The sequence below is a fragment of the Phycodurus eques genome, chromosome 1 (genome assembly GCF_024500275.1).
Source record: "Phycodurus eques isolate BA_2022a chromosome 1, UOR_Pequ_1.1, whole genome shotgun sequence".
Taxonomy (NCBI): Eukaryota; Metazoa; Chordata; class Actinopteri; order Syngnathiformes; family Syngnathidae; genus Phycodurus; species Phycodurus eques.
In genome coordinates, this window is record NC_084525.1 from 37,074,604 (window position 1) to 37,095,276 (window position 20,673).

The 20,673-nt window shown below is 42.0% G+C and overlaps 1 protein-coding gene across 3 annotated transcripts in view; it reads left to right on the plus strand.

Annotated features, from left to right (window-relative positions):
• The window catches only part of zranb3 (zinc finger, RAN-binding domain containing 3), a 162,750-nt gene that overhangs the window by 111,792 nt on the left and 30,285 nt on the right, over positions 1-20,673 (plus strand). For all 3 annotated transcript variants that reach the window (XM_061690995.1, XM_061690985.1, XM_061690977.1), the window contains one exon: positions 3,809-3,951. In XM_061690995.1, coding sequence (XP_061546979.1) covers positions 3,809-3,951 — 143 coding nt within the window. The remainder of the gene's footprint in view (positions 1-3,808; positions 3,952-20,673) is intronic.

Genomic DNA, 20,673 nt, shown 5'->3' on the forward strand with positions numbered 1-20,673 from the left:
AGGAAGATTAGAAGAAATGGACAGCACCTGAGTTAAATATATGAGTGTCACAGCAAAGGGCTATAATTATGGCTGTGTGATATTTAAGTGTGTGTGTGTGTGTGTGTGTGTGCGCGTGTGTGTGTGTGTTGGGGGTGGGGACTTTCTGGTATGTTTTGGGTCTTTGTCCGTCTGCATAACCCAAGAGGGCAGAGCTTGAGAGCACAAACTGTTGGCTGGTTGTTTGAGGTACTATTCCATTGAGTTCTTGATTCAACAAATCTCGTGGAAATCAATTAGGCCTGAGTGTGGGCAATGAAATTGAACTCATCTTTCCCAAAATGTTGGTCAATCACAGTTAACATATGATTTAACAAGGCGGCACAATTGTTTTTCACACAGGCTTAGATAGTAGCTGTGATTAAGTGGCGACCAACCAGTTCAGGGTGTACCCCGCCTCTCACCCGGAGTCAGCTGGGATAGGTTCCAGCACGCCTGTGACCCTAGTGAGGATAAGCGGTAGGGAAAATGGATAGATGGCTCAGATAGTTTTGGATAGATTGGATAGATTTTTTTCCTCTTAATAAAATCATCATTAAGAAACTACATTAGTATTTGCTCAAGTTGTCTTTGTGCGCTATAAAAAATGGGACTGATGATCCGCAACATTTAAGTGAGGAAAATATGCAAAAAAAAACCTGATCAGGAAGGGCGTAATTACACGGTTTCACAGCACTGTCAGTGTCAGGGATTGTTTTGCACAACCATGATTTAGCATGTTGTGGGTTACTTCATCCACAATGATAATTCATCCATTTTCGATACAGCTTATCCTTTAAATCTGAATCAGCTTCATTTGCCAAGCATGTTACAATGCACACCAGGAATTTGTCTCTGGTAGTTGGAGCCACTCCAGTATGACAATAAGCAGGCATGATGACAAAATATACATTTAGGACATAAAGAACACAAATATGGAGAGTCATTGAGCAATGGAAGTGTACCACTAGTGTGGTGATGTTGACATAATGGCAATTGTGCAAATGATGTAGACTCCTCAAGCAATTGAGAGCAATTGAAAGTGACTAATAGTGCAATGATCTGGTACAGTGACGATTGTGCAAATTGTGCAGAGTTCTCAAACACAGAAGTGGCCAGTTGTAATCAACAACAGTATGCAAATAGTACAGCATGATAAAACAGTGAGTGCAGGGATAATGTAGAAGTCTCCTGACAGAGATGTGCAAAATTGGCAGCATGTCACAATGGAGTTGTAAATCAACAGTTTAAGAAGTTAATGGTAAGAGGGAAGAAGTTGTTGGAATGTCTGCTGGATTTAGTTTGCATTGTTCGATATCCCCCACCTGAGGGAAGGAGCTGGAATAGGTGGTGACCAGGATGTGGGGGGTCCAAGAGGATTTTGCATGCCCTTGTCTTAGTTCTGGGAGTGTGCAAGTCCTCATGCGTGGAACGGATTCAATGACTACTGTGTAGAACTGCCTCACAGCTCCTGTGGCACGCCGTGCTTCCTCAGAAGCCGCAGGATGTACATCCACTGCTGGGCCTCTTTGAGGATGGAGTTGATGTTGATCTCCCACCTCAGATCCTGAGAGACGGTAATTCCAAGGAACTTGAAGGTCTCAAAGATTGACACAGGGTAATTGGACAGCATGAGGGGGAGCTGTGGAAAAGGATGTTTCCTGAAGTCCACAATCATCTCTACAGTCTTGAGCGTGTTCAGCTCCAGGTTGTGTCGGCCGCACCAAAAGCTCCAGCCGCTCTACTTCCTGTGGATATCCAGACTCGTCACCGACTTTGATGAGGCAGATGACTGTGGTGTCGTCTGCAAACTTCAGGAGTTTGACAGTAGGTGTGTTGAGGTGCAGTCGTTCGTGTAGAGAGAGAAGAGGAGCGGAGAGATTGCAGATTTCCTGGGGACTGGGATGATGGCGGCGCGTTTCAGGCAGGATGGGACTTCACACAGTTCCAAAGATCTATTGAAGATCTGTGTGAAAACTGGAGCGGGCTGGTACGCGCAGACTATCAAGCAGGAGGTTGACACACTATCCGGGCCTGCCGTTTTGTTGAGCTTTTGTTGTTTAAAGACACGTTTCACGTCCTGTTTGTGAATTGTCAATGCAGAAGGGAGAGTCAGAGATGTGATGGTGTTCGTTCGTGATGCGGCTGGGTGGGTGAGAAAGTGTCCTTTTCAAATCTGCAGTAGAAGGCATTCAAGTCATCAGCCAGTCCGTTATTGTTCTCCACTTGGAGGGATGATTGCTTGTAGTTGGTTAGCGATTGTAATCCTCGCCAAACTGATGCAGAGTCGTTCGCAGCAAACTGGTTTTCCAGCTTTTCTACATAATTTCTCATTGCTATGTTGATTTATTTTGTCAGCTGGTTTCTGGCCTGATTATACAGGGCTCTGTCCCCACTCAGATAGGCATCCTCTTTAGCCTGGCCAAGTTTGGCAGTGAACCCCAGGTTGTTGTTATTAAACATTTGTACACACACGTCTTCACAGAAACTGTTGAAGGATGTAATAGTGTCTGTATATTCATCCAAGCTGGAGTTTCAAAGACACTCCAATCTGTGCAGTCTAAGCATTCTTGAACTTTCATCTTTGCTTCATTGGTCATTTTCTTTACTGTTTTCACCACAGGCTTCGCACATTTAAGTTTGTGCCTGTATGTGTCACAAGCGGAGGTTTTTGAAGGAAAGGATGGCAAGGCAAAAATGTGGACGACCCAAGTGCAGGGAGGCAATGCAGTAGTGCAGGAGTATCACAAAATGATATTTAATTCAAAAAACAAAGGAAAACAAGGATCATGGAAAAAATCTAAATACTAAATTAACAAAGTCCAAAGTCTAAACACAAAGTAACAAAAAATACTTGAGTAAACCCAAAACAAGAAACAAGACATGACTGGTGAAATAACAGTGACACAACTGGCGACTATGACGTGACCGTGACAAACAATGAACCGACAAGAACTGAAAAAAAAACAAGGAACTAAATACAAACAGATTGACAAGACAACAAGGAAAACCTGGACAAGACACGACTGGCTGGAGAGAGCTGATTGGTCGACACAAGGTAGGAGGTTGATGAGAGGAGGTGGACAAAACTAAATGAGCACACTAGACATAACAAAAACATGGAACACAGGAAAACTTGGGGGGAAAAAACACACAATCCAAACCAAAACAAAGACCATGACAGTATGTTGGTATTAAGTGAATTAAACAATGATCAGACGAGCCCAAAGCTGCATGGGGAATAGCACGGTACGAGTCCTTCAGCAAGGTATAGCAGTGGTCTAGAATGTTGTTTTCCCAGCTTTGTTAAAGTCCCCAAGAATGATGAGGGGTATCTGTATTGATTGAATGCCTTCATGCAATGATAAACATGCATATTTACGTGCACTCGCAGAAAAATTAAAGCCAGCACCCAGTGTTTTGATAGCCTTGAGCCTTATTCTTCTGAATACTATATCTTTATGACAGTCAGTAAATATTCATCTGAAATGTATTCGTATTATCCATTATTTTTTTTATATACGGGCTAGCTGTTATTTTTCTTTGGATTTTCTTCAAACACCTGATCTGTTCTGAAGCATATACATCACTCTGTCTCAATTTGATTGCTTTTATTTGGCAGTCTGGAAAGTCATCTCCAAGTGTATTCTTTTTTGTTGATTGTTTTTGAATAGGCAACCGAAAATAGTCTTCTGTGTCTCAGATATCCAAAACTATAAATTATTTCTATCCACCTATCACCCCAACCTCAAACTGAAAGTGACGCAAGGTGTCAACGTCTGCCCTGCAGGTTCTGCACTTCGTGAAGGAATGGAGTGGCCTGGCAGCCATGAAGCAGAAGCTGCTTCGGCGTAGCCATCTCCTCTATCACAGCCCCACGCTCGGCTTGCAGCAGCTGGCCACCTCCCAGCAACAGCACAACAGCACCATGAGGTCAGACCATCTGAAAACATGATCCTTAAGGGGAAATGCATTTTTGACTTTTAATTTGACAACTTTAAATAAAGAGTTTTCATAATAGCAACCAAGATTGGAGTTTAGAGGGCTTTTCTATTAAGTATTCCACATTATTGTAGAATGGCTGTCAGTAGACCACATGCCTCTTCTAAATTTGGATTAGCAGCAGATTTTTACTAGCACCACATTTTACACCTTACTAGAGATACATTTTCGTGTTGTCATTTATATTGCTTCCATGGAACAGAATAAATTATTTTTTTATTGTTCTTTGGTCCATGCCCCTGACTGGTTAGAGCTTCAGCCTCACAGTTCTGAGGACCAGGGTTCAATCCCCGGCCCCGCCTGTGTGGAGTTTGCATGTTCTCCCTGTGCCTGCGTGGGTTTTCTCCAGGCACTCCGGTTTCCTCCCACATCCCAAAAACATGCATTAATTGGAGACTCTAAATTGCCCGTAGGTGTGACTGTGAGTGCGAACGGTTGTTTGTTTGTATGTGCCTTGCGATTGCCGGGCAAACAGTTCAGGGTGTAACCTGCCTCCTGCCCCATGATAGCTGGGATAGGCTCCAGCACGCCCGCGACACTAGTGAGGAGAAGCGGCTCAGAAAATTGATGGATGGATGGATGGTCCATGCCCCACGCCTCCACATTTTCATTGAAGTTGGTAAAATCATTTTTGTGTATTTCTGCTCACTAACAAACGGTGGGCCGACATAACCGCCTTGGTGAAGCGAGAACAAAGTGCCACTTCTAACCTGTTACACGAAGTATGCTAACTACAGTACACGAAGTGTGCATTGGGAGGTCAAAACTTTGTGACACAAATAGAGAGTGGCTGGATCCAAGAGCAGTCGGAAGCAGATGTGAAAGGATGAATAGTTTATTGATGAAAGGTAATGGCGATGGTCCTAGGTGGGTTGGCAGGCGGCAGTGTGGACAGGTGCCAGGCAGTGGTGAGGACAGGCGGCTGGCTTGGCGGCAGGAATTACGTGGATCAGGAACACGGGGGAAAAACACACTGGAACAAGGAGACACAGGAGTCAAAAAGGGAACGAGGAATAGGGTGACTTACGGGAGGTAAATGGGCCGTGGTACCACTGAAAGTAACTGCAGGCAGTATATGACACTTTGTGCACTCATCTGTTAGCATTAGTAGTCTCCAGCTTTTCACTCTATCATGTGTGTTGCCTGCTCTAACATTGAGTGGTGGAAATAGTGAAACGCAAACCCCAGTCAGTAACAATTCAATAGGCAACATGAGATTTCACAAGAAAACAAGCTTATCTGTCAATACTTGCCCCCACGCATCACGAAAGGCAGAAAATGTGTTTTATATGTGCGCATTTCAATGTCAGCTGTGGCGAGAGGAAAGAATGACTGTTGTGCATGCGTATTTACTGTATATTTTTATTGACAACAACACACAATCACAGGTGGCGAGGACAGAGCCAGGAAGACTTGGCCAATTACTGACGTATGTGTGTGCATGTGTGCAAGACTTTCTCAACTGGAGGAACATGTCTGGGTGCATGAACCTAATCAAGGTGTAAGTAGGAGGCAATTGACCCGGCTTGATTTGATAGTTGTTTGATGTATTCACTAATCAGAACCAATCAGCCTCCGGCTCAGGCGCAGTGGGGCATTTACATCTCACCTTTGCACCACTGTGAGGCTCTACTTTCAACAACTAAAAATGTAATACATTTTGCCCAGGTTGCCATCACTGTTTATACTTTCATCATTAGCCACTCATGGCGAGTCATTGCTATTTTAAGAGGGGTGAAGAGGATTTTGAGTTTGCATTCAGCTGGCGTGCCTCGTGCTGCAATTACTTTAAATATTTTCCAGAGATGTTTCATTAAACTGGATAATTTCCTGATTACTTTTTATACATATATATGGTGGAACTTCTTAGGACAAATACAATGCATTTTGGGAAGCTGGTGCACCTCAAAATTGTTTGGATTTGGCATCAGTTTCTTCAAAACTGATCATAAAAATCACAATTACCAAATGCAGCGGCAATTACAGCGGCTGAAATAAATATTTAACACGTAAGCATTTTTCTCACTAAATATATTTCCAAAGGTTCTATTGCCATGAAATTTCCACCAGATGTTGGGAACAACCCAAGTAATCCATACATACAAAGAAAGTAGAACAAATAAGATCAGAAATTAAGTTGTGTTTAATAATGTGAAATGATACATGGAAAAAGTATTTAACATGCCAACTGGTATTTTTTTAATACTTTGGTCAAAAGCCTTTATTTGCAATGACAGCTTCAAGATGCGTCCTGTATGGAGAAAGTAGTTGCATGCATTGCTCTGGTGTGACATTGACTGCTTACTCCACACAAGCAGTCTTCAAATCTTGAAGGTTCTGTGGGTTTCTTTTATGGCCCTTGAGTTTCAGTTCTTTCCATAGATTTTCGATTGGATTCAAGTCAGGTGATTGGCTGGGCCATTCTAGCAGTTTTATTATTTTGTTTATTTGTTTAAACCAAAAGTCACTGATGGTGTAGTGGTACACTCGCCTGACTTTGGTGCAGGCAGCGTGGGTTCAGTTCCCACTCAGTGACGTTGTGAATGTGAGTCCGAATGGTTGTCTGTGTCTATATGTGCCCTGCGACTGACTGGCGACCAGTTCAGGGTGTAGTCCGCCCTTCGCCCGAAGTCAGCTGGGATAGGCTCCAGCATCCTGCGACCCTAACCAGGATAAGCGGTGTTGAAAATGGATGGATGGATGTTTAAACCAATTGAGAGTTTCCTTGGCAGCATGTTTCTGATCAATATCCTTCTGAAATGTCCACCGTCATTTCATTTTCATCATCCTCGTAGATGGCAGCAGATTTTTGTCAAGAATGTCTCGTTACATTTGCCCATTCATCCTTCCTTCAAAAATGGAAAATTTACCAGTACCATTTGCTGAAAAATAGCCCCACACCATCATGTTCCCAGCTCCAAACTTCACTGTTAATATGGTGTCTTTAGGGTGATATGCAGTGACATTTCTTCTCCAAACGTGTTGTGCATTGTGGCATCCAAACAATTAAATTTTGCTCTCATCAGACCAGACTATATTCTCCCAATATTTAACTGTCTTGTCCATATGTTTTTCAGCAAACTTTACACGACATGCTTTTTTTCAGCAATGGGGTTTTGTGTGGTGATTGTGCATACAGCCCATGGCGGCGGAGTGCATTATTCACTGTTTTCCTCATGACAAAAGTACCTGCTAATTCCAGGTCTTTTTAAAGCTCTCCACAGGTGGTCCTTGGCTCTTGGACAACTCTTCTGATTATTCTTTCCACTCTCAGAAATTTTGCAAGGAGCACCTGATCGAGGCAAATTTATGGTGGTATGATTGGCTTTCCACTTATGTATTACAGCCCCAACCCTGCTCCCTGGAACATTCAGAAGCTTAGATATGCGCCTTTAACCAATACCATCGTTATGTTTTGCAACAATTAGTTTGCGATGGTCTTGAAACTTTGCTCTTACCCATGATGAGATGTCTTGACTCACAGCTTGGGAATGAGACCTTTTTGTGGGCCATCAATTAGGACTGAAACAGCTAATATTCAGTTGCACTGACAAGGGGCTGGCTTGGCTTTCCATGACTTTTTGCGCCTCCCTTTCTTCATGTGTTCAATACTTTTTCCTTGTATCATTTCACATTATTACACTTAATTTCTGAGCTTATTTGTTCTACTTTCTTTGTATGTATGGATTACTTGGGTTGTTCCCAACAGTTGGTGAAAGTTTCATGTCAATAGCACCTTTGGAAATACATTTTGTGAGAAAAATGGTGATGTGTTAAATACTTATTTCAGCCCGTGTATATAATATGATTATAAGAGTTCCCACACACAACATATTAGGTAATGTAACTGCCTTGCGCTCTCGCCATAGCCTTGTCTGTAAACGAGCAGTGTAGCTCAACTTCTGGCTCATGGACTAGGCTTGTCATGTTTACAAAAAGCGTACAACCACAACTTTCAGCGACGTTCAAACAGCCTCTCGCTGGCGCATCAAATGTTAATGACACAATGTGTACGGAATCGTGACCTTAAAACCAGGACACATACCGAACCGTCATTTTTGGCATACCATTACATCTTTAGCCGTCATGTATTTATGTAGTTTCACTTTTATAACCGGCTGAAAGGCTAACAATAACTACGCAATGACCCATGATAAAAAGAGTTTTAAGACCCCTGCTTTAAATGTTTAATACGCTCAATAAAGTCTAACAAGATATGCAGAAGTCTCTCAATATAGTCTACATTACGTGGATTCAACTGCTTTTGCTTTTCTTTTGTGTGACTTTGGCGCATATTTTCTGATAGAAAGGTTTGGTCGAATTTCAAATGTTATGACTTGGATAAATGGAAAGTAGTTAGTTTGCATCCTGATTATTGTCAATGTAGCCTTGACCATGGAAACAACCCTCTCTCGCCCCCAAAACTCAGTTCAGGGCGCAACACCATTTATGCGCCCCTTCACTCTGACAACTCTTCTTTATACTCATACATGAGAATCAGTCGCCTTTTGGCGAAATTCGCCGTTTTGAACTCAAAACAGGTAATTTACGTAAATCGTTTAGATCCGATGATCCTGGGGTGGAGGGGGTCGGCGTCGTCATAGACTGCTTCGTACTCATTGAACGCTGGCAGCGAGATCCATTCCACACATCCACCATCCACACAAAGATGTAATTTCTGTATATTACTCCGTAGCAGACTAATATGCGAGCGCATTGGCCTGAGGTTCCGTCTGTGTGCTCGGGACCTGCTTTGGATAAGTCACAGGAGTTGACGAGACCAGAAAAAACACTTCCACCCCATTTAGTGTTAAGAAGTAACGGTACTTCTACTCTGTTACAATGATCTAAATGTCGCTCGCTACTTTTATTTATTAATTATTGCTTCTTTATCAACTATTTCGTACGCGAGACTACGACTTTGACTTCCGCATTGGGCGCCGTCTGCGCCAATCCAATTTAACCGCGAGTGACGTTTAGATGTAGTTCACCAATCTAACGACACAAGAAAGTCACATGACCTCACACAACATCTTCTATTGGGCTTCCCAAGCATACGTATTAACACTAGAAGCCCGCCTGATTGGCATGCGTACGTGGCCACCATTTTGGGAAGGTCGTCGTTACCATGAAGGCAACAGCGTGCTTCTCGTTTATATTTAGACGAACAAAAACAACACCTTTCATGTATTATAGTATTTGTCTGGCACTGTCTGCCCAAATGTGGATATTTCAGCTCACTTATAGCGTTAGAAAACACCGTACAGTAAATTGCAGATTTTGACTGTGCATACACACGCATACACAGCAACATCCGAATTTGCACATTCACATTTTAGTTTGTAATTTTGTTTTTGATTTTGTTTTTTGATGTGCATGCTATGATTTAAAATAAAATAAAAATCTGAAGTTACTTACTTTTACTCAAGTAATTTTTTGGAGGACTAATTTTGACTTTTACTTCAATGTTTGTCAATTAACTACTCTTACTTGAGTACAATGTTTGGCTACTCAACCCACCTCTGGAGTGGACATCCTCTATTGCTACTCTTACGTTTAAGCAACATTTTTGCTCATCAGATCAGCCAGTGTCGTATTTGCTGCACTGATCTTTTGTATTTTCGCGTTGAGGTGCTGTGGGTCGTGGCCCTGGTTGCGGTCCCAGCGGAACCGCGAAGCACCCGTAACATCGCCGACAAGAGTCCATTAGTATATTTTGTATTAATTAGGAAACGCGCCTACAATTATCTAATTATGTAAATGTTAAATCTATTTAGCGACAGACCTATGTTAGGGATTATGTGACAATCAGATTTAACTAACTTCAAATTCAGAAATGGACAATTAAACCAGAAAAATATTGTACTTAATATTTTCCTGGAGGATGCATTTGGGATTAGCCTGTGAAAAAGACAATGATTTTAGTCAATTCTTTTCACAGCATGAGAGTGCTTAAAGAGGAGGATATCCAGCATATGCTATCCATGTGGCACAGCTTGAAGCAGGCACCAGGTGCAGGTGGAGATGGGCCTGGCTCAAATTGGAGGCCAAAACAAAAAAGCAAAGAAATTAGGCTAATTTAATTTTAATCTTAAATATGTACATCAACATGTAATTGAGCGGTGTAAATAAATGTTTTTCTGCATGAAGAATTTTGTTTTTATTTTGCCTTATTGTACTCTTCAGAGTCTTCCAGATTGCTTAATTTATGTTAAAATAAAAAAATTCTCTGCAGGGGCCCAGGGGGTCCCCCCAGACACCCCTACAATGTTTTTGTTTTTGTTTTTTTTGTCACTTTTCATGCCTTTGGTGTTTAGATGTCTGTATACAGTGGGTACGGAAAGTATTCAGACCCCCTTAAATGTTTCACTCTTTGTTATATTGCAACCATTTGCTAAAATCATTCATAATAATATTTTTCTTCATTAATGTACACATAGCACCCCATATTGACAGAAAAAAAACAGAATTGTTGAAACTTCTGCAGATTTATTAAAAAAGAAAAATTGAAATATCACACAGCCATAAGTATTCAGACCCTTTGCTGTGACACTCATATATTTAACTCGGGTGCTGTGTATTTCTTCTGATCATCCTTAAAATGGTTCTACGCCTTCATTGGAGTCCAGCTGTGTTTGACTATACAGATTGGACTTGATTAGGGAAGCCACACACCTGTCTGTATAAGACCTTACACTGTCATGAACGGATAGGACCCAAAAATGCACGACTCCGAAATAAATGGACAGTTTCAAAAAGAGAGGTTTAATATACGGGCAGAGATCGCTACACAGGCAGGCAATCCAAAAAAGGCAACAGTATCCAGAAACGTGAGGCAAAAAGGCAAGGTCGATAATCGGAACAGAGTCTATTCTTACTGTGAGTATGTGACGTGGAAACAAGGAATGCTAGAACGCAATGAAAAGGTGCAACGAACTGTCGACGAGAAAGAATACGACACGAGGTTAAATGCAAGGGGTAATTAGGGTGAACGAGGCACAGGTGGTGAAGATGCTCTCAGGAGCAGGTGTGTACGAGACAGGGGGGAAACAACAACCGGAACACACACCTATGACAGTACAACCCCCCGGCCCCCCCCCCCCACCCTTAACGGCCGGCCCCGGAGCCCCTAGATGCGCATCGTGGAAGTCCCGAATGAGTGAGTCATCCACGATAAACGCAGACGGCACCCATGAACGTTCCTCAGGCCCGTAGCCCTCCCAGTCCACCAGATATTGAAACCCCCTCCCCCTCTGACGAGACGACAACAGCCGCCTCACAGTGAAGACAGGGCACCCATCCACGAACCAGGGGATGGGGAGGAGGGGTCCTGGAAGGCGGGACAGAGGGGATTCCCGGGCGGGCTTGAGCAGGCTGACGTGAAAAGCAGGGTGGACCCGCATCGGTCCTCCTGCAGCGTCTCACCAAGGTCAAGATGTTTGGGACGACCAGAACCCTTCCTAGAGCTTGCCGTCCTGCCAAAGTGAGCAATCGGGGTAGAAGAGCCTTGGTGAAAGAGGTAAAGAAGAACCCAAAGATCACTGTGGCTGAGATCAAGAGATGCAGTCGGGAGATGGGCGTAGGTTCTAGAAAGTCAACCATCACTGCAGCCCTCCACCAGTCATGGCCGAAGGTTCACCTTCCAACAAATCAATGACCCTAAGCACACAGCTAAAATAAAAAAGGAGTGGCTTCAGAACAACTCTGTGACTGTTCTTGAAAGGGCCAGACAGAGCCCTGACTAAAACCCAATTGAGCATCTCTGGAGAGACCTGAAAATGGCTGTGCACCAATGTTCACCATCCAACCTGACAGAACTGGAGAGGATTTGGAAGGAGGAATGGCAGAGGATCCCCAAATCCAGGTGTGAAAATGATGTGTTGCATCATTCCCAAAAAGACTCATGGCTGTATTACCTCAAAAGGGTGCTTCTGCTAAATACTGAGCAAAGGGTCTGAATACTTATGGCTGTGTGATATTACAGTTTTTATTTTTTAATAAATCTGCAAAAATTTCAACAATTCATTTTTTTTCTGTCAATTTGGGTGGGGTGCTGAGTGTACATTAATTAATGATAACTTAAATGATTTTAGCAAATGGCTGCAATATAACAAAGAATGAAAAATTTAAGGGGGTCTGCATACTCATCAAACTATATCGTATACTACAATATAGTTTGATGAGTAAAACAAAGTCATTCCAGTCCAGCTAAATTTCGTACAGGATGGTGCAAATGTGGGCACAGGTCAGCTCAACACGTTTAATTTTTTTTTACTGGTACCCTTGATAATGGAAAATAATTTGAGTCAAGAACAAAGAAAGTGGAATTGGAAAGTTTTTCTGCATGAAGAATTTTTTTTAGTTTTGCCTTACGCTACTCTTCAGAGGCTTCCAGATTGCTTAATTTGTTAAAATCAAAAAAATTATCGGGGGTCCGGGGGATCCCTGCAGACCCTCCCTATTGTTTTTGTTGTTGTTTTTTTTGGTCACCTTTTTCATTTTCATCATTTTTTGGTCACCTTTTTCATGCCTTTGGTGTTTGCATGTCTGTATACTGTATATGCCTATATGCCTGTGTTGTGCACGACAAAAAGTGTGTGCAACAGAGTGTAAATAACGATGTGGCAAGTGAGAAATTTTTTGAGAAATTTTCTCAAAAAAACATGCAATGGGCACTTCAAATGCCTCTAAAATCCACCATAACAAATAGATAGAAATAGAAAAAACAATTGACTACTGCAGTACATGACCTCTTCTACTTCCCACACTGCTCTTCTCACAAAAAAAGGTTCTATTTGCGCTATTTGTTCTATTTGCGGTGTTTAAGTCGAGATTTTTGGGCAAGAGACACCGTTTGAAACGTCACGGTAATTTTGACGCATTGACTTAGAGAACCTCTCGGAATTTCAGCCCGTACGAGCTATTGGTGGATATTTTTAACTGAAACTTGTCACCCAATCAGAGAAGTGGTTCCCCCAGAAGCAGACAAAATGAAACTGTTGAGGAGATATATTGAGAAATAATCAAAAGTTAACTGTTTTACTCTTAGATGGTGTTTTTTGGACCAGATTTTCTGAAGGCGATATCTATATGCTTAGTTTGGAACGGCCACTTCAATCAGACGTACCACGAATTTTGAAAACAGGATAACAGGTCTTGGTAAATGTTTTTTGTGGGAAAGAATCCACAAAAAAACATTTACCAAGACCTGTTATCCTGTTTTCAAAATTCGTGGTACGTCTGATTGAAGTGGCCGTTCCAAACTCAGCATATAGACAGGCCACTTCAAACTAAGCATGTAGACAGTCATTTTTGTCACGTTGCTAGTGTAAAATTTCAATTCAGAGATCATAATGAGTGTAATACATTTTAAAAAAAAAAAAAAAAAAAAACATTCAGTCTATGCTGTTTGACAGCCAGTTACTATTTGAGGTGAGTGCTGGAGATCAAGAAGGAAATGCAGATAAATAGGCTGATTGTGTCACTTGTACTCCGTTTTCCACCAATGTGCCTCTCCGGTTTTAAGCTGGAGGTATTATGGCTTTGCAGTCACCATTACTTTGCAGAGGGATGGTTCCTTTTAGAATCTTGAGTCCTCTCTGTGTTCACCACTGGTCATCTTTTTCTAAGTACTTTAATTTCCCAAAAAACAGCTTGAGCTTCCTGACAGCTGACCTTGGGTGGAGTGAAGCCGTGGCTGGGCCACGCCAGAAAGCAGGATGGCCATCGATCAAAGGGGTATTCAGCAAGCGCCGGCTGGTGAATCAGCTCATTAGGTTGCTTTTATACACCTGAGCACTGTCGGGTGCTTCGCAGGTCTCCAGGTATGCCCGAAGGAACATAGCATCGCATACCCAGCAGTAAAAGCATACAGTATATACCAATAAAATGGCTTTTGTCTGAACGGCTGGAGCCGGCAAGCTCTATCTTTCTTTGCATTGCTTTCAAAAGTAATGCACTGATCCTTAGTTTAACTGTGGCCAAATGTAGTTTGCAGGCAGTGTTGCCACAGTTACCTTGAAAAAGTAACTTAGTCACTTTACTGATTACTTGAGCTTAAAAGTAACGTAGTTACTTTACTGATTACTCGATTTCAAAAGTAACTAAGCAGCTACCAAGAGGCAGAAATATCACTTATTCACAGTACAAAAAAAGCATTCGCTTAACCGTACACATTACTTGGTAATGTACGTCACACAAGTTTCAGAAGGATGTCATCAACATGAAGCAATAACTTAAATATTAGTGTAGTTGAAGCCACATTAAATCAGCAACTTAGTGCAGACACAGTAAAGTAAGTACCTAAACGTAAACAATCTGAAGACTCTAACTAACTAACACTAACCGATTGTGGTCCAAGAATGCACCTGTGTGTGTGTGCGTGCACGTAAATGTGGGAGTGACTAACACACACACATTGCTCCCACCACAGTAATTTTGATGCAGAGCGAGAAAACCTTTTCGCTTCCAATGACAAGTTTTAACAGTTTAACCAAAGATGTGCAGCGCATTAAACCAGCTCACACTCCAGACTACAAAGTTGAAAGTTCTCACTTTTCATTGTAAATATTATTTTTTAAGCTAAGTATTGAAAGTCCCCCATGATCCATTTATAACCGTGCACTTCGGTATAAATAATTAGCCCACAATGCATTACGCGTTTAACACGGCAGTAAAACTATTCTTAATGTGTAAATAGAAAAATAACAACAAATACACTTTTTTACTAAGGAAAATAGCAAAAATAGTGTGGTGACAGTGAAATGGTGCATTTCTTTGCACTTTTGTGATTACTGCACCGTCACTGTGCATTGTGTAATAAACAATCACTTTGTGTGGCGACAGTGAAATGGTATATTTCTTTGCACGTTTGTGGTACTGCACAGTCACTGTGTATTGTGTAATAAACAATCACTTCCCAATCGCTTTCTTCTACTTGTTCACAAAAAGAGCAGTCTCGGTTAAATGTTTCTGCACAGCTGTACTGCTTTGTTCAAATCACCAGCTACAAATTAGTACTTAGTGAAAGACATTGATGATGCAAAAGTAACTATTATTGTTTTGAAGATGTAACTGTAGTCTAATTACTTTCCCAAAAAAAGTAACGCGTTACTCAAAATGGCGGTATTTTGGAGTAACGCGTTACCGGCATCACCGTTTGCAGGCAGATGCATGGGAAAGAGTTCAACATGCACCTCATATTGTAGACTTCTTTGCAGCAGTCAGTGCTGTCTCGAAATGAATGAGCAAAAATCCCTCCACTCAAAAATGCTGTATAAGGTATTCCCAAAGGAGTAGAAGTTGTTATAACGACAAAGTGGGGACCAACGCAACATTGTCTTGTGGATTCCCACTCTGTAGTTGTAATGTGTATTATAATGCAAAAGTATGCTACAGAAGTCACCTGATTACACTGTCTATGTACCAAGTAAAAAAAAAATAAAAAAATTTTTTTTTAAAAAGATGCAAACCCACCCATCCCTCTTCCAAAAGCACACCTGGACTTATTTTGAATGGGCAGGTTTCATGTGGTGTGCTGCGGATGTTGGAAGCAAAGCAAGATCGTATGTTTGATGACGATACATCATCAGCTTGCAGTTTTTCACAGAGACTTCTCCCCTTGAGTGTGTCTCCTTCCTCCATGTTCTTCCCCCTAACATCCATTTTGATTGCTATCTTTTATATCTTCAACATTATTTCCTTTCCTGCTCTCATGTAGACCCAGTCATACTGTATACTAGGTGGAAATACTTATAGATCACAAAACAGTCTTGTTAATTTTCAATCATTTGTGTGTTTTTTGATATTTTCTGCCATTCTGCATTGGACTTGTGTTGTAGCTCTTTGGGGTTTTATTTCTGAAGGGTCAGTCCAAGTAATAATGTTGATCAAACATGGCTGTCAAAACAAATGTTTGTAGAGTACAACATCAATTATTGATGCATGCCTCTGCTTCATTCCTTGTGAAATAACTACACAACCCCATGGATAATCACCTTTTATTTTCTTATTTCTGTTGTCTGTGCACCACAGAGATTTTTTGTGAGCGGTGGTCACAGTTTTATTAATCATGCACAAATGTGTTCACTGAGATCTACAGTATCTATTTTTTCCATTTGGATGAAATTTTTCCTCATAACGTCAACGTCATTCAAAAGCCATTTTACAATTTAATTTTAGTTGGGGCAGTACGGTGGATGATTGATTAACACATCTGCCTCACAATTCTGAGGACCTGGGTTCAAATCCGGCCTCGTCTGTGTGGAGTTTGGATGTTCTCCCTGTGCCTGCGTGGGTTTTCTCCGGGCACTCCGGTTTCCTCCCACGTCCCAAAAACATGCATGGTACGTTAATTGAAGACTCTAAATTGCCCGTAGATGTGAATGTGAGTGTGACTGGTTGTTTGTTTATGTGTGCCCTGCGATTGGCTGGCGACCAGTTCAGGGTGTACCCCGCCTCTCGCCCGAAGATAGCTGGGATAGTCTCCAGCACGCTCCGCGACCCTAGTGAGGGTAAGCGGTATGGAAAATGAACGAATAAATTAATGAATTTTAGTTGGAGGTGCCAGTAAAGTGCACCATGGGAGAGAAGTCTGAGCATGATTTCTTAAACACCAGGTGCCAGTGCATTGTTGAATTAATCTCTCACTTACAATGTTAACTATGCTAATGTTTGACTATGCATTACTACTTTACTTTTTACAGTAAACATTTTAAAAAACAATAATAACTATGTGGGACAATGTTTTTTTCTTTTATTTTAATGAGCATGTGTAATGGCTCCATTTTAACTACAGGTCGGTTTTGAAAATGTCAAATGATTGCTTCAGTTGTTCCATTGGTGATTTTAACAGACTGATGACAACAAGAGTTTTCTTTTCACTGAATCAACCATGTCACTGGTGTATTTTCTGTTTCTTTTTCATTCACTTTGTCAGCATCTCTGCTGTATAATCTGTCAACTCTGACATGGGGGGGTCATTTTAATTCCTTTCTAGATTGACATATAGTGTTTGGTGCAGTTTTCAACTTGCAAACCTTTGCACTTGGATAACAAATTTGGCTGTGGAAAGCAATGGGTAGTAAGATGGAGTAGATTTGATGATTGACGGTCACCTTGCTGCACTGGCGAAATGGGCAGAATTCAGGAGAGGAGAGAGCAGTAATAAGTAGACACAACTGGAGCAATGAAAATAACCAATTAGAGGAGGGATATGTGTTATAATTCACAGTATTTGACCAGTCAACGTACTGTAATGTGTCCAGGTCCACCTTACTACTGCAGCTGATAGCCTTTTCCTTCAGTCAAATTTCTTCCAATTCAGACAAAGTACAATATTTCACTGGCTTACCTGATGCTGCTACTGTGCATTATTTTTCCAACATTATTAGTGCCTTTTGTGACATTTTGTATGTTGGTATGCTTGAGAACAACATCCCCTCCACAGCCAAGATCCAGACATTGCTGCCAGCCTGTTTTCATATGTTTCCTTATTGTAAGATTGTGCTCAATTGCATAGAAGTTGCAGTGTCCAAGACAGAGTGGCGAAATACACAGCCATTTATTTATACAGCAAGTACAAAGGACGGACCACACACAAAACTCTTAATAGGTGTGGCTCCGAATAGAATGATTACTTACGTTTGTCAGGAACTACGGTGGGAGTGCCTCAGACAAGGCAATTACAGCAGATTCTGGAGTCCTCAAACGTCTACAACTATGTGTCATGGTAATGGCAGAAAAGCGCTTCACAATTCGGGACATTTTGCCTGAAGGGGTTTTTGCTCAAGATCCCGCCTTTGCTTGTTATTGGACAGTTCACTCAAGAGGAAATGAAGAAAAACAAACTCATCTCCAGTGCTAGGATTCATGTGGAGCATGCCATCCAGAGGCTGAAATTGTTCAGCATCTTGGACAATATCCCATATCAATTCAGGAAAAAATATTAACAAGATACTGAACGAGTGTGTGTGTGTGTGTGTGTGTGCATGTGTCTTACTATACAAACACCAATGAAGTAACGCTGAATTAAAGTGCTGCTCCTCCTTATATCAAAACACATTGGTTGGAATATAATTTTGCATAAAGTGCAAAAACTACATGTCACAATAACAGAGGGTACATTTCTTAAAAACAATTAGCAGCTTCACAAAGCTCTTGTGAATTGAATAGTGAAAATGAATGCCGATAATGTGCAAACGTAAATAAAGTGTTGATTGACAACTCTGACACAATATTTGGTAGGAAACATCCATCCATTTTGGACACTGCTTATCCTCATTAGGGTCGCGGGTATGCTGGAGCCTATCTCAGCTAACTGTGCGCAGGAGGTGGGGTACACCCTGAACTGGTTGCCAGCCAATCACAGGACACATAAACAACCATGCACACTCACATTCATACATACGGACAATTTAGATTCAATTCACCTACCATGCATGTTTTTGGGATGTGAGAGGAAACCGGAGTACCTGGAGAAAACCCACGCAGGCGCAGGGATAACATGCAAACTCCACACAGGTGAGGCCGGATTTTGAACCTGGGTCCTCAGAACTGTGAGGTGGATGTGCTAACCAGTCGCCCACCGTGCCGCTAGTAGGAAACAATCTTTGTAAAATGATTCCAGAGTGTCAATGTTTAGCACTGGTACGATGATGAGGTCAGCAAGGGTCCATAATATTAGGAGGTGTAAGTGCTGGCTCTGGTCAGGTGTAGGTTACCCTGGATCTGATGCGACTAGTGATGAGTTTGTTTGGGTGTCAGGGAACCAGTCACTGCATTCAACTACAGAAAGAAGTCCCTTCTGTCTGCTGCCTGGCGGACTGTCATGGCTGACTAGGGACATTTCACCTCAAGGTGGATGTTATGAAAAGCATGACCATTTATCACCATATCACCAAAAAATGGTCAAGTGGATGGCAGTGTTCACACTAACTATTAAAGTATATATTTATACATTGGTGAACGATATAGTATAGTTATCTTGATAGTTATCGTGCCTGGTGTAAATGGCACTAAATTTTTTTTTTCTTTAAATTAAATATTGAACAATTTGAGGCTAGGGTGAGTTATTGGTTCATAATTTCTGTTTCAGTCTATGTTTGATTACCTGCCTACTATACTCTATATTGATAAAATATAACTACCTCAATGATGCACTCATCTGGGGACAGTTAATTCTTTGAGACAATGACACCTTGAGTTGAAATCATTATTAAGTCATAACTTACTTTAGAACCTTCTTTGAGGTTGTACAGGCCAAGCAGGGTTTTAAATAAGGAAGGTGGGTACGACTTGGACATGACTGTTGCCAAGACCAAACCAAAGTTGCTGGCTGTGATCCGTTTCCTGCGATAAGCCATCATGTTGTACCCAAAAGATACAGGTCACCTAGACAAGCATCCTATGTCTATGATGTATTCTAAACATCAGAATCAGAATCATCTTTATTTGCCAAGTATGTCCAAAACACACAAGGAATTTGTCTCCGGTAGTTGGAGCCGCTCTAGTACAACAAACAGTCAATTTACAGAACACTTTGGGGACATAAAGACATTGACAAAAAACAATTGTGCAAAAAGATGCAGAGTCCTCTAGCACTTAGAGCAGTTCGAACGACTAATATTGCAATAGTCCGGTGCAATGACCATTGTGCAAAGGGCGCTGAGACTTCAAGGAGTGTATGCGGTTTAAAGTGACAAGTAGTGCGATCATCTGGGACAATGTCGGTTGTGCAAATGTTACAGATACTCCTCAATCAGTGTGCAAATGGAGCAGATGCTACTCTGGCATGAGTGGCCAGTATATGCAAATAGTGCAGCATGGCGAGACAACTACAGTGAGTGCACAAGTAATAAATAATTGGCCCCACAGAAATGTGACAACGAACTCAAGTCAAAAAATTGCCAGCTTGTTGTAATGGAATTATAGGTTAGGTGTTTAAGAAGTTGATCGCAAGAGGGAAGAAGCTGTTGGAATGTCTACTAGTTATAGTTAGCGTTGATCGGTAGCGCCTACCTGAGGGAAGGAGCTGGAAGAGCTGGTGACCGGGGTGCAGACGGTCCGAGAGGATTTTGCACGCCCTTGTCTTAGTTCTGGCAGCGTGCAAGTCCTCAATGGTGGGTAGGGGGTTACCGACAATCCTTTCAGCAGTTTTGATTGTCCGTTGCAGTCGGAGCTTGTCCTTTTTTGTAGCAGCACCAAACCAGACTGTGATGGAAGAACACAGGACCGATTCGATGACCGCTGTGTAGAACTGTCTCAGCAGCTCCGGTGGCAGGCCGTGCTTTCTCAGAAGCCGCAGGAAGTACATCCTCTGCTGGGCCTTTTTGAGGACGGAGTTGATGTTGTTCGCCCACTTCAGGTCCTGAGAGATTGTAATTCCCAGGAACTTGAAGGTCTCGACGGTTGACACAAGGCAGCTGGACAACGTGAGGGGCAGCTGTGGCGAAGGATGCCTCCTGAAGTCCACGATCATCTCTACCGTCTTGAGCGTGTTCAGCTCCAGGTTGTGTCGCCCGCACCACAGCTCCAGCCGCTCCGCTTCCTGTCGATATGCAGACTCGTCACCGTCCTTGATGAGGCCGATGACAGTGGTGTCATCTGCAAACTTCAGGAGCTTGACAGTCGGGTTCGCTGAGGTGCAGTCGTTCG